General features: G+C 39.3%; 1 protein-coding gene across 6 annotated transcripts in view; it reads right to left on the minus strand.

Annotated features, from left to right (window-relative positions):
- The window catches only part of ATG7 (autophagy related 7), a 254,822-nt gene that overhangs the window by 166,497 nt on the left and 74,731 nt on the right, over positions 1-13,594 (minus strand). For all 6 annotated transcript variants that reach the window (XM_079795433.1, XM_079795434.1, XM_079795435.1 and 3 more), the window contains 4 exons: positions 8,125-8,319; positions 6,384-6,584; positions 5,327-5,442; positions 1,055-1,130 (listed from right to left, as the gene is read on the minus strand). In XM_079795433.1, coding sequence (XP_079651559.1) covers positions 1,055-1,130; positions 5,327-5,442; positions 6,384-6,584; positions 8,125-8,319 — 588 coding nt within the window. The remainder of the gene's footprint in view (positions 1-1,054; positions 1,131-5,326; positions 5,443-6,383; positions 6,585-8,124; positions 8,320-13,594) is intronic.

The raw sequence follows: 13,594 nt of genomic DNA on the forward strand, positions 1-13,594 counted from the left end.
GCACTGCTCAGAGTGCCAAGTTTAGGTCTGGACTGCAGCTTGTCCACTATCTCACTCTATGACTGCAGACAAGTAATTTTCCCTCTCCTGATTCTCATCTTTAACTGGAAAATGATAGGGCTGTCCCAGGTGAGAGGAGGCGAGTACAGGGGATGCAGAGAGAGATGGACCCTGCTCCCTGTACTAATCTATGAGTCTGTCCTCGAAAGACTCTCGGACACTATCACCGCTTCATGCACAAAGACAGCCTGCCTGTTATAAACTGACTGCACACTTGAAACCTAGAGAAATTATTTCCAAAACTTAAGACTAGAAAACCTCTTCATTCCTCCAAACATAGAATAAGAGAATTACTGAAAAGGCAAGAGGAATTCTAAATTTTCATTCCACTACTTTTTTTCTTTTTTGCTCTCAGTAGACCTTTCTTAGGATGCTTCAGATTCTTTTCCTGAAAATACACCTCACTTTTTGTTGATGCTGCACATTTCCTAAACCTGCCTATAAAGGCTTTGTATTTGGCTATGGAGTTAATAATAACAAACAACAGCAACAAACATAGCAGGCATATTTATTGAGGGGCTGTGACAAGCACTCACTGTTGCTGAGTCCTTTCTATATATCATCCCTTATCTCTACAATGAAGTAGATACCACTGTCTCCATTTTATAGATAAGAAAACTTAGGCTCACAGAAGTTCAGTGACTTGACCAAGGAAGACCATCTTAATAACTGCAGGGCTATTATTTAAACCTCTGTCTGGCTGATTCCCAAGCCCGTTCTTTCTTTGTCTTCCATTATGAGACTGCTATTCAACATGCTAAATGCATCAAAGACTCTGGGTAATGCTGCCTGTTCGTGATTTCATTCTGTCACCATCTGCAGAATGGGATCCTTTCCTAGTGGTCATAAAGCACTCTCGCTGAAATTCCAGGGAGGTTGAAGGGTAAGTAGGGTGAAGAAGAGATGGATTGGACTGATGACATGTAAAGTGATCCTAAACACTTTCCCCCTGGGATCAGGTACAGAATTGTGATTTCATTTCCAAATCACTAACCTGGTGAGGTACAAGCCCAAGAGAGGTTGGAGGCTCATTCATGCGGTCGTCACTGCTGCTGGCAATGGCGTAGCCCCTGAGAAAAGGAAATTATTAGAGCAGCTCATTTAATAAAAGTTTATGTTTAACACATGTGAGGGTGATCTGGAGGCAGTCCATGTAGGATTTATAAGGATAACCAAAAGCCCCTTGCTAGGCAGCATAGAACTGATTTCCCTTGCAGGGAAGGCAGAACAGTACTAAAAAATGCTTGAGTTTTGGAATCAGAAAGACCAGAAGTTTGTTTAACTTCTGTGTTTCAGGTCTATCACCTATAAAACAGGAATAACATGGTTGTGAGAAATAAATGAGAAATAAGTTAGATAAATTGCCGGGCACAATGTTTGGTTACAATAACTTGCTTATTCTGAGACTGTCTTGTAAAACACCACAGCACATTTTCATATTGGAATTTGAAATGGAAAACTTTCCAACCATAACTTCTTGAGCTGATGTAAATGCTACCAAAGTGGAGGAAGGAGAAAGAAGAGTGAGGAACTAATTGGGCAGGAGAATGAGTACATTCCTTCCTGAACAACGATGTGTATGCTAACAGCACAGAAGACATGTGACACAGGACCTAGTTTCAGCCCACAACCAGGTGAAAACATGGCAGACAGAGGGGTCAGTGTCAGGAAATCCTAGAACCAGCTCTCCAAGATTTTCTCCCAGATACTTCCTGTCAGGAGGCCACTACTTTCTCTTTAAAATTAATTTTTAAAATTAATTCAATTTTGCCTCACTGTTATTACAAGATGAATTAATTCTATTGTAAGTCATAAAGTAAGATCTTTTCCTTGCTTGGAGAAGGTACAGGTCCATATTATAATTGTGCTAATTTTTGTATCTTCAATATAAAATATATACAATGTGTTAAACATATTGACTAAAAGGCCCAAGGTCAAACTGAAACAAAGAATACCAACCCACTCATCTATTTCCTCTTATATGTAAACCTAGAGAGCTACCAAGGTATGGAAGAATTGCAGCACCAAGATCTGCGAGATGAGAGAAGCCCATAGAAGTAAACCAATTATTTGCAAGAGAAGCTTTCTTCCATAAAGTGACTGCCAACCTCAAAAAATGGTTGGTAGGCATAGGATCAGAAGCTGAACAGAGATACTGACAGACTCATGGGGCTAGAGGGAAAACTACAGTTTGAGGTCTGCCAAAAAGGAGGAACCATGGAAAATATCCTGGGGCTACATCCTCAGAGCAAAGGTGAACTAGAAATAGACAAATCCTAATTATATTTAGGAATTCTAGGACTGATAATCCACTTGGCCTAGCAGTCTGCCAGAAGGAAATGTAAATCACATAATCTCTATAAATGTTCATATATGGTATAATGTCCAATACTCAATCAAAAATAACCAAGCAGCCCGGTTTCTGTGGCTCAGTAGTTGAGCATCGACCCATGTACCAGGAAGTCGCTGGTTCTATTCCCGATCAGGGCACATGCCCAGGTTGCAGGCTTGATCCCTGGTTGAGGGTGTGCAGGAGGCAGCTGATTGATGTTTTTATCTCTCTCCCTCTCCCTTCCTCTCTCTGTAAAAAAATAAAAATAAACAAATAACCAAGCATATTCAAGTTTAAATACTAATTGGACATGTGATGATATTAAGAAATTGCCTTTAATTTTTTTGTATGTAAAAACAGTGACATAGCCCTAGTCGGTTTAGTTCAAAGGATAGAGCATTGGTCTGCGGACTGAAGGATCTCAGGTTCGATTCCGGTCAAGGGCACATGCCTTGGTTGTGGGCTTGATCCCCAGTAGGGGCATGCAGGAGGCAGCTGATCAATGATTCTGTCATCATTGATGTTTCAATCTCTCTCTCCCTTCCTTTCTGAAATCAATAAAAATGTATTTTAAAAAAGAAAATAAAAAACAGTGACATATATACTGAAAAGATACAATTTTTCTGAATAAAATGCTATGTCTTGGATTTGATTTAAAATAAGCCAGTTGGATGAAGAAAAAACATGGAGAGCAGTATAGGTAAATAATGACTGGCCATCTGTTGGTAATTATTGAAGCTGGGTACGGTATACTAGGGGGTTATTATTTTATGTATATATCTTCTTTCATATGTTTGAATTTTCCATAATAAAAAGGTTTTCTTAAAACACACACACACACACACACACACACACACACACACACACTAAAACACCCGGTTTATGAGGAGACAATACATAACCAAAAGCCAAAGAAAACAATAGACAATAGGAAAAGACCCATAGGAGATCCAGATAAGAGAGACATCTGATAAGAACTTAAAAGAAAAACATAGTTAAATGTTATCAAAGAAAAGACCAAAATCACAATTTTAGCAGAGAACAGGAAATGTGTAAAATAAGATAAAATTGAAATTCTGAAATAAAACATTTAATAATGAAATAAAAAACCAGTGGATGGTTTTAACATACATTAGAAACAGAAAAAAAATGAGTTAGTAAATTGGAAGATAAGCCAGACCAAAGTAAAAAAGACAAAATGATGGAAAATACAGAAAAGAGCATAGATGATTCTAACTGACATGCAATTGGAGACTCAAAAGGAAAGAAGCATGAGAGAAGGGGCAGAAGAATATTTTAACAGATAATGGCTGAGAATTTTCCACAACAGATGAAAAACATCAAGACATAGATTCAAGAAGCAATGGAAAACACAATCAGAATAAATACAGTAGTTATATCATAGTCCAACTTCTGAAATCCAATAATAATGAGAAAAGCTTAAAAACAACTGGGGGGAGGGGGAGAGGAAGAAAATCAAATTGTATCAAAGGATCAGCAATGGGATAAACTCCTAATTCTGCAACAAAGAAAAAGGTAGTCAGAGACAATAGGACTATACTTTCCACGTGTTGAAATCCAATCTAGAATTCTATACACAGCAAAAATGTATTTCAAACTTAAAGATAAAACAAAGACATTTTCAGATAAAAAACAAATTTATTTGTCACTAGCATTTGTAAAGGATAATAAAAGGTATTCTTCAGGAAGAAAGAAAATGCCCTTGGCTGAAAGCTTAAAGTCAGAGAAAGAAATTAAAAGTAACAAAAAGGAAAATGTTAGTAAAACAATACCAACAATATAACAATAACAACATCTTCTGGGGATTAAAATATATACAGAATTTTTAAAAAATGACTGTGCAGACACTGCTGGTTGCCTAACCAACATCCATTCTCCACTTCTATCTTATCACAGTTCTATTCAGAGAGTCAATGTGCCCAGCCAAGGCAACTGTCAGAGTTCCTTGTAGCTAAGAGTGAAAGGTCATGTGATACTGAAGTTAGAATCAATGGATAAGTCTTCCAGGAAAGCTCTTTAAAAGATGGGCAAGCCTCAGCTGAGTACAACTTTTATCTTTTGTTCATTTCTTTCTTCTTTTTTAAAAAAAATTTCATTTATTGATTTTAGAGTGAGAAAGGAGGGGAGAAAGAGAGCGATGAAGGGGGCAGAGAGAGAGGAGAGAAACATCAATTTGTTGTTCCACTTGTTAATGCATTCATTGGTCAATTCTTATATGTGCCCTGACAGGGGATCAAACTCGCAACCTTAGTGTATTGCGATGACACTCTAACCAACTGAGCTACCCAGCCAGTGCCTTTCTTCTTAACTATAACACAGAAGCAATACTGAAGGTAAAGCAGCCATTTTTTTTTTTTTTTTTTTTTACCACAAGGTGACAAGCATAAGAAAGAAAGCAAAGAGTGGCTTAGTGAATGACAAGAAGGAACTCGAGTCCCTAATAGCATAATAGAGCCTTTGTCCCAGCCCTGGACTGTCTTCCTTTGAGCTTCTTGCTCCATAAGAAAAATAAAGCCCTGTTTGGCTAAGTTACTGAAGATAGATCTCTGTAATATACAGCCAAATACAATTTCTATCATATGTGATATACATGTTCAGGGCTAAGGAGATAAAAGTTACTAATAAAATAAAAGCATGAAGGTCCTAAGGCCCGTACCAAAATTTTTATTCTTCTGTATCACAGTCACCAAACTGAACTAGAATTCAAATCCAAAAGGATGTGGAGATGTAGCCCCAAAGATTGCATGATAAGTTCTTCCAGGCCAAAGAATCACACCAGTTTTTTTTTTTTTAGTCTTATTTTTTGAGGACAGAAAGAGCAACACACTTCTCAGAAGATTCAGGCTGCGAAAAGGCCAAGGAGACACAAAAACTTTCTTTGTTTAAATACCCATCTCTAAATAGCCAACTCACCCTTCTGGATGCTGCAAAACAGAAACCATCAATTCCACTGCCAGGGCTCCTGCAATCATGGCCAGTCCTGGACGACTCACAGTGCACTGCTGATCCAAGGTCCGGTCTCTGGTTGACTAGAGAGACAATCATTGACATGTGCTAAAAGGTCTCTTTCACTCGACTCTGGCTGTCTGAAGCATGCAACTCCTCCATGATAAAGTTATACAACATAACCACATGCTCACTGTTGGCAAAGAACATTCAGTCTCAAATAATATAATTTCTTTTCTTTTTTTTATATTTTTAAAAATATTTTTATTGATTTCAAAGAGGAAGGGAAAGGAAGAAAGACAGAGAAACATCAATGATGAGAGAGAATCATTGATTGGCTGCCTCCTGCATGCTCCACACTGGGGATGGTGCCCACAACCCAGGCATTTGTCCTGATTGGGAATCGAACTGTGACCTCCTAGTTCGTAGGCTGATGCTCAACTACTGAGCCACACTGGGCAGGCACCAATTAAATTTGAATTTTAAATAAACAATGAATACTTTTTTAGTATGAGCAGATCTTGAATACTGCATGGGACATACTTATACTACAATATTATTTATTATTTACCTGCAATTAAAAGTTAACAGGGAATCTGTATTTTTACTTGCTAAATTTGACCAGCTATGAGCCATAGCCCCATTCTGCAGAAGCACATGTAGCCTAAAAGACTTATTTTGGAACTACCCCATGAGGCAGAACTAAAATCTGGGTCTTACTCCCCATTAATGCTCTCTTCAGTAAGATACACACAAGAGACAGTGCTGTGCACTGACAGGGACTGGTCCATCCTATATTTCCTTGCTGGGCTTTGCACAAAAATGGTTTGTCACTGTGTTTTATTTGGTGAACAGGGAACAGCTGTACACAGTTGATGATGCCAATGAAGGCTCACAGTGAAGAATTCTTCTCTTTATTAAAAGACAATATTTAAATAGTCATAAAGGAAAGAGATGAGTCTCTTTAGCCTAATGGACAAGACAGCTATAGGAAATATTTGGAAACACAAAGAAATTCACTTACATCTCCCGGGGCCACCACATCATTGCAGAAATAGCAGCCAAGTTTGTAACCAGGGATGTTGGCAAAAAGCGACGAGCCCAGGTCTGCAGGTGCCACGGGGTGGCTGGGACACAAGTCTCCGGCACCCTGATGCTTAGGTTTCTTCAGGCCATGTCTCATGACAACAAATGTGTCAAAGCCCAGGGCAGCATTAATGACCAGCTGTCAAGGAATAAAAGACTAGAATTAAGAGACACATATTTTAAAACATGGTTAATTTCATATTTGGTCAACTTTTAAATTTTATTTTGAAAGTATCTGCATATGAGTGTAATTAGATACTAGAAGATAATGTTGGTAAAAGTTACCCAACACTGAGGGCTTATTAAATGCAAAAGATTTGACAAGTGAGTAACATAAATTTTCTCTTTTAGTTTCATTTAAAACTCCCAGCATAATCTTACCTAATAATAGACAAACATGTAAACTAAGTGTACCTCCACTACGCCACCAGACAATCAGGAGTGATATGCAAATTAACCCAACAAAGATGGCGGTTAATTTGCATACACAAGTGCCGAGTGACTGGGGCAGGACGTTTGTGTCGTCCCACCCCCGATCTCTCAGGGCCTCTGGGCAGCGTGGGAAGGCGGAGCTGGAGCGGAAGGAGGCGGCTCTGGAGGGGCTGGGCCGGAGTGGAAAGGCGGTGCCGGCAGCCAGGGAAAGGAAAGCCCATTCTAGCACGAATCTTTGTGCATCGGGCTTCTAGTTTTCTATTTAAAGATGAGGACATTGAAAGTCAGAGAGGTTACCTCTATAACTTACTCAAGGTCACTTAGCTGGTAAAAGGTAGGTGTATAAAACCACATTTTGATATTTCCTAAATCCCTTCTTTCCACCATTATCCTATGGTCTGTCATGTCTACATAGATTTTTCTCATAATAGCTTTGAGACATAATTTATATACTATACAATTCACCATTCACATAGATTTTTAAGAACAGCTTTTATTTTTACTTATACTATGAGAACTTCTCTTAGTTGTAATTTAGCTTATTCTCCCAAATTTCTGGTTATATAGAAAGTTAGAAAAAAACACAAAAAAAACCACACTAGAAAAGAAAACAAAAAAAATCTTACAGCTAAAACAGTTACTATAATAATTTGGGGAATTTCTTCCTATTATTTTTCCTTTTATCTCCCATTCCCTTTCTCTCCCTTCCTCCCTTCTTTTTGCTTCCTCCCCCCTTGATAAACAGACATAGACATAAACATTTATATATAAGCATAATTGATATAAAATATATATAGTATTTTATCTTGCTCATTTAACATAATGTAGTATTTTCCATGTTATTAAAAATTCATTGAAAACATAACCATGATTGGTTGCATATTACTCCATCACATGTATGCACCATGATTTATTTAACCATCAAAATAAGTGAATGTGTCACTGACCAAATAGTAGTGAATAAGACAGTCTTGCCTTCTTGGAGTTTACATTTTAGTGTGAGTACCCCTTCTAATATAGAGTACCTCAAAGAGCTATGAAAATTAAACAGTGAAGGATAACTATTATGATGGATGATGGTTGTGAGGCAGATAATCTGCAGTGGAAGCCCTTTTGCACCGTGTCAGTAGTACACATAAAGCACATGTCTTTTCTGGAGGGAGGGTGGACTCGGGACTTCTCCCTCTAGGATGATGGTGCATTAAATCACAACCAGAGACAAAAGCCCCAGGACCCACACACTTTACCTTTCTCTTGCTCGCAGCAATGACGGCAGGAAGCCACCGGCTCTCCCTGGTGTCCATCAACAGAAAGATAACATCATGGCTTTCGATGAGCTGCTCCAGTTGCTCCACATCCCTGCGGGCTTGCTCCACGGTGACGCTGGAGAAGTTCACTGGATGTCCAGGCATGGGGATGCTCATGTTGAACCCTCTGGCATTCTAGGGAAACACCCAGATATAGAGATGTCTGAAGCGGAAGTATAGTTAGTGTCTCAGAGCCCATGTCTCCCCAAGCTACAAGCATGTATGTATGGTCACTTGCAACTAGAAATTTCTCCATGCATAATTATGTTGCTTTCTCCTTTTGCTACCTGTGCTGTCAAGCTTCATTACCTCTGTATCCTAGACCTCCTTGGCTGTCACCACAGGGTCCCTAAGTCTGGATAAAGCAGCAAACAGAGAAATATGGATACCAGTTTCAAAGTGGGTGGCAGGGGCACTTTCTAAATGAGGCAAGAACCCTGAGATAACTGTTTATCTTTTGTTCTTCCTTTAAATCTGAGGTCAAAAAACTTCATCAAAGTGCCCTCTGCCTGTACAAATCCCCTCTGCCCAGTAGAACTGTCTCTTCCAACTTGTTTCCAGCTTGCCCTCTCTCCATTTCCTTAGTGTATAACATCTCCAAATGGGATGTTATAACAAAAATCATTTTATTTAATAAATTCACGTAAGATCAGAATGACTGCTAGTCTTGCCTTAGTCTTCTCAGGGTTATACACATTAAAAAAACACACACCTCAAAACCCAAAACTCTACTTGCTAACTTTCAGCCAGAAAAATCTATAAATCTATTTATGACTGTGCAGATATTTGTTTGGAAGGTGAGGGGGTTAGGATGGGGGGAGGAGGTTTGATAACAGCATGTGGTACTAAAATGAAGCCTCATGCTCTGTCCAAAAATAGAGCATGCCTGGTGACCTGGGCTTTCTTCAAGGGTGGGGACTCAATATCTTTCACAGGGGCTTTAACATAGCTCTGTAATTTACCATTTGCCCCCTGCGGGCCCCAGAGTGTCTTGGCAGATTAACAGTGAGACATATAGGTGCCAAAGAAGCTGGGGACATTAACTTTTCATAGAAAGAAATTGTTCTAGAATCACAAACTGCGCCCTTAATCCCCTGCATAGAGCTGGCTACAGGGAAGTTTGTGAAAACATCACTTTTTCATTCCTTTGCCAAAATCCCTTACCTACTAGAAAAATAGCTCAGGGGGCAGGGCAAGTAGGTCCTGTTACAAAGGAAAATCTGTTTTGTATACTGTAGCTATGTTTCTCCTAACCTCAAACTTTAAATCTAATCTATGGAATTCAAGAAAGGGACAATAGTGACAACAGCAACAATTTTTAAAAGAATTAAAAAAAAAAAGTTGCAAGCAAAGCAGGAAAGAACACCAGGCAGAAAGAAAGGACTTCAGAAAGAATAAACGTTCAAAACAAGTCCATTTGAACAATGAAAACACCACAAAGACAATTCTTGGGACCTCATTCGTTCATCCATTAAGTATGGTACATCTATCAAGTACTATAATAAACAATAAGAAAATCAACAACCACAGTAATAATGATGATGATAATAACTTACTGTCTTATAATTGACAAGTATATTAAATGGTGATAACTTGGTCCAAACAGGTTTTATTTAGGTATTTTACTGTCACCAAGACTGAAGCATAATTACTCAATACCAATTCTAACCTATTTAATAATACAGATCCTCATCCACATCCACTTTGCTAACCTAAATAACTCTCTGCTTGCTAAAATTTCAGCCAATAAACCTCCTTAGGACTGGCCCTGGCTCACCATTTAGGTTTATACACCTGAGGCTGGAATTCAGCAAGTTTCAACATAGTAGGTTTCCTCCTTGGTTGCACTCTAGAACCACACAGAGAAGTTTTTTTGTGTTTTTTTTTTTTAATTTTCTTTATTGATTAAGGTATTACATATGTGTCCTTATCCCCCCATTGCCCCACCCCCACCCGTGCTCATGCCCTCACCCCCCTGGTGTCTGTGTCCATTGGTTATGCTTATATGCATGCATACAAGTCCTTTGGTTGATCTCTCCCCCACACCCTCCCCTACCTTCCCTCTGAGGTTTGACAGTCTGATCGATGCTTCTCTGTCTCTGGATCTATTTTTGTTCATCAGTTTATGTTGTTCATTATATTCCACAAATGGGTGAGATCGTGTGATATTTATCTTTCTCTGACTGACTTACTTCGCTTAGCATAATGCTCTCCAGGCCCATCCATTCCTAATGCCAGGCTTTTCCCTCGACCATTTAAACTGGAATCTCTCAGCCACCAATATTTTATAAAACTCCCCAGATGATCAATTGTGTGGCTGGGGGACAAGATATAATTTACAAATAGGGTGAAATGCACCGATCTCAAGTATACGGTTCAGTGAGTGTTGAAAAACTGCAGATTAACCACTGTAACACACCTGTGAAGATACAGAACATGCTCTTGAGCCCCTTCCCAGTCAATCCCCACTACTCTCCAACCCCACTGGGACAGCCACTATTCTGATATACTTTTTAAACGTATTTTTCAATTATAGTTAACATGCAATATTACATTAGGTTCAGGTGCATAACTGTGATTAGATATTTATATATCTTATGAAGTGATCAATCTGATAAGTCTAGTAACCATGTGGCACCAACATAGTTAGTATAATATTACTGACTATATTCCTTATGCTGTACTTTACATACTGTGGCTATTTATAACTGCGAATTTGTACTTCTTAATTCTTTCACTTTTTTTGCCCTTCCTCCTAACCCCCCTCATCCCTGGCAACTATCAGTTTATTCTCTCTATAAGTTTGTTTCTTCGTTTATTTTGTTTTTTAGATTACACATATAAGTGAAATCACATATTTGTCTTTCTCTGTCTGACTTATTTAGCATAATACCCTCTAGGTCCATCCATGTTGTCACAAATGGCAACATTTAATTCCTTTTATGGCTAAGTAATACTCCATTGTATATATGTACCACATGTTCTTTAACCATTCATCTATCAATGGACACTTAGGTTTTTCCATATCTTGGCTACTGCAATGAACATAGAGGTGTATTAGTCTGACTTTTTAAACCCTAGATTGGTTTTGCTAATCTAGAACCTCACATAAGTGGTATCCTATAGTATATCTTGTTTATGTTTGGTTTCTTTCACTCAGCATAATGCTTTTGAGGTTCATCCATACTGTTAAGTATCAATAGTATATTACTTTTTGTTGTGTGAATATACCTCAATTTGTTTATTCACTTTCTAGGTAACTTCTAAATTTTGGCTATTATGAATAAAGCTACTATGGACTTTTGTGTGTGAGTCTTTTAATATACAGGAGTGGGCAAAAGTAGGTTTACAGTGGTTCATATGGAAGACAATATAAATACATCATACAATAATTAATTAATAATATAACTCACAACTGTAAACCTACTTTTGCCCATTCCTGTGTATGTTTTTATTTCTCTTAAATAAATATCTGGAAGTGGAATTTTAGGGTCATTAGGTAGGAGTATGTTTAGTTTCATGAGAAACTGCCCAACTAATTTCCAAAGGCCTTGTTTTACCAGCAAACTATGAGCGTTCTGGGTGCTCCACAGCCTGATAACATTTAGCACTGTTAATCTTTTTAATTTTAGCCATTTTAGTGGGTGTGTAATGATATATTTTGTGGTTTTTATTCATATTTACCTGATGACTATTAATGTTCAGCATTTGCATGTGTTCACTGAAAATTTATAGAGCTTCACTATGAAATTAGTGCCTGTCCAAGTCTTTTGCCCCTTTTAAAAAAAAAAAAAACAGTATGTCTGCCTTCTTATGATTCTGTAGTAGGACTTGTTTATATATTCTAGATAAAAATGGTTGCCAAATATACATACTATGAGTATTTTCTCAGTTTTGGCCAGCCTTTTCATTCTCTTAATGGTGTCTTTTGAGAAGCAGAAGTTTTAGATTTTGATCAAGTCCAAGTCATACATTTTTTCACTTATGGTCAGTATTCTGGGTCCCAAGAAATCTTTGCCTATCACAAGATCACTAGTTGCTTGCTCCTAGAAGCTTTGCAGTTTTAGCTTTTGTGTTTAATTCTATGGCCTTACTGGGGTGTCACGTAAGGGTTTGGAGTATTCAATGAGGTCTCTTCCTTCTGGATGGGTGGGAATCCAATGTCTCCCAGCCTTGTATCTCTGGTATCTCCATTCTCACAGCAGGAATGGTGGTACTTTTTCCAGCCTTACAGAGTCATGCCCAGAGCATGACTTGCTATTCAAGGACTCAAGGTGCTATCTAGACCAGCGGCCACCAAACCGATGGTCCATGGACCACTAGTGGTCCGTGAGGTCCGAAAGGTTGGCGACCGCTGATCTAGACCGCCTTCTCTGCACAACTCTGGAAGTCTGATACTCTGTCCCACAAATTCCAGCCACCTTAGCTGCTCTGAATTCTGATCTCAGTTTCCTCAGCTCATCAAGACCAAGAATATCCTATGAACTCTGAAACGGGCCAGAAAATGCCTTTATGCAATAAGTTGGGACAAGCATTTATTCTTTCCCTTCTGTCTGGGATCACAGTCTTTCACTGCCTGTTGTCCATTGTCTGAAAAGAGCCATTTTATATATTCCGGGTGCATAACTGTTTATGATAGGAGAGCTAGTCCATTATCAGTTCCTCGTCAGGGTTGGAAGCAGATATTCAGAGATGGGTTTTTAAACCTTTAGTGTGACTCCATGATTCTAAATTTTATTGCCTTGCCTTTAAAAACATGGTAACCTCGAGAAACCAAGATGGCGGCATAAGGTAAACACCTAACTGTTGCCTACCACAACAATTTTGAAACTACAACTGGAAAACAGAGCGCACACCGTCCAGAACCACCGGAAAGCTGGCAGAGTGGAAAACCTACAACTAGAGAAAAAAAGAGAGTGGGACACTGAGCCTCAGGAGCTGTGGAGGTGCGGAGATCCGTGAGCGCGGAGAGGGCGGGCGGCTGAATACACAGCAGGCTTGCTCACAGCGCGCGGAGAGGGAGGGCAGCAGACGCTGCGAGGCTAGCTTTCTCGTTTGGGAGAAAACAAAACCCCCCGACTGCACTGAAATCCAGCTGCGATCAAGGAAAAACTGGTCTGTTTGGCAGCGGGCAAGGCTCGAAAGCTGCCTTCTCTCAGAGGCGCGTAGCCATTGATTAGGGCACGGAGAAACCAGACGAAAACCAAGTTTGTCTGCACCACCCTGAGACTCCGCCCCATCCAAGCTGAGCACAGCCCTCCCAGTGACTGGATTTCTCCTTCGGGAGAAAAACAAAACCTCCAGTCTGCACTGAAATCCACCCCCAGCTGGGGAGAAACTGGTCTGTTTGGCAGCAGGCGAGGCTCAAAGCTGCCTTCTCTCAGAGGCGCGCAGCCATTAATTCGGGCAC

Source organism: Cnephaeus nilssonii (assembly GCF_951640355.1).
Source record: "Cnephaeus nilssonii genome assembly, chromosome: 17".
NCBI lineage: Eukaryota > Metazoa > Chordata > Mammalia > Chiroptera > Vespertilionidae > Cnephaeus > Cnephaeus nilssonii.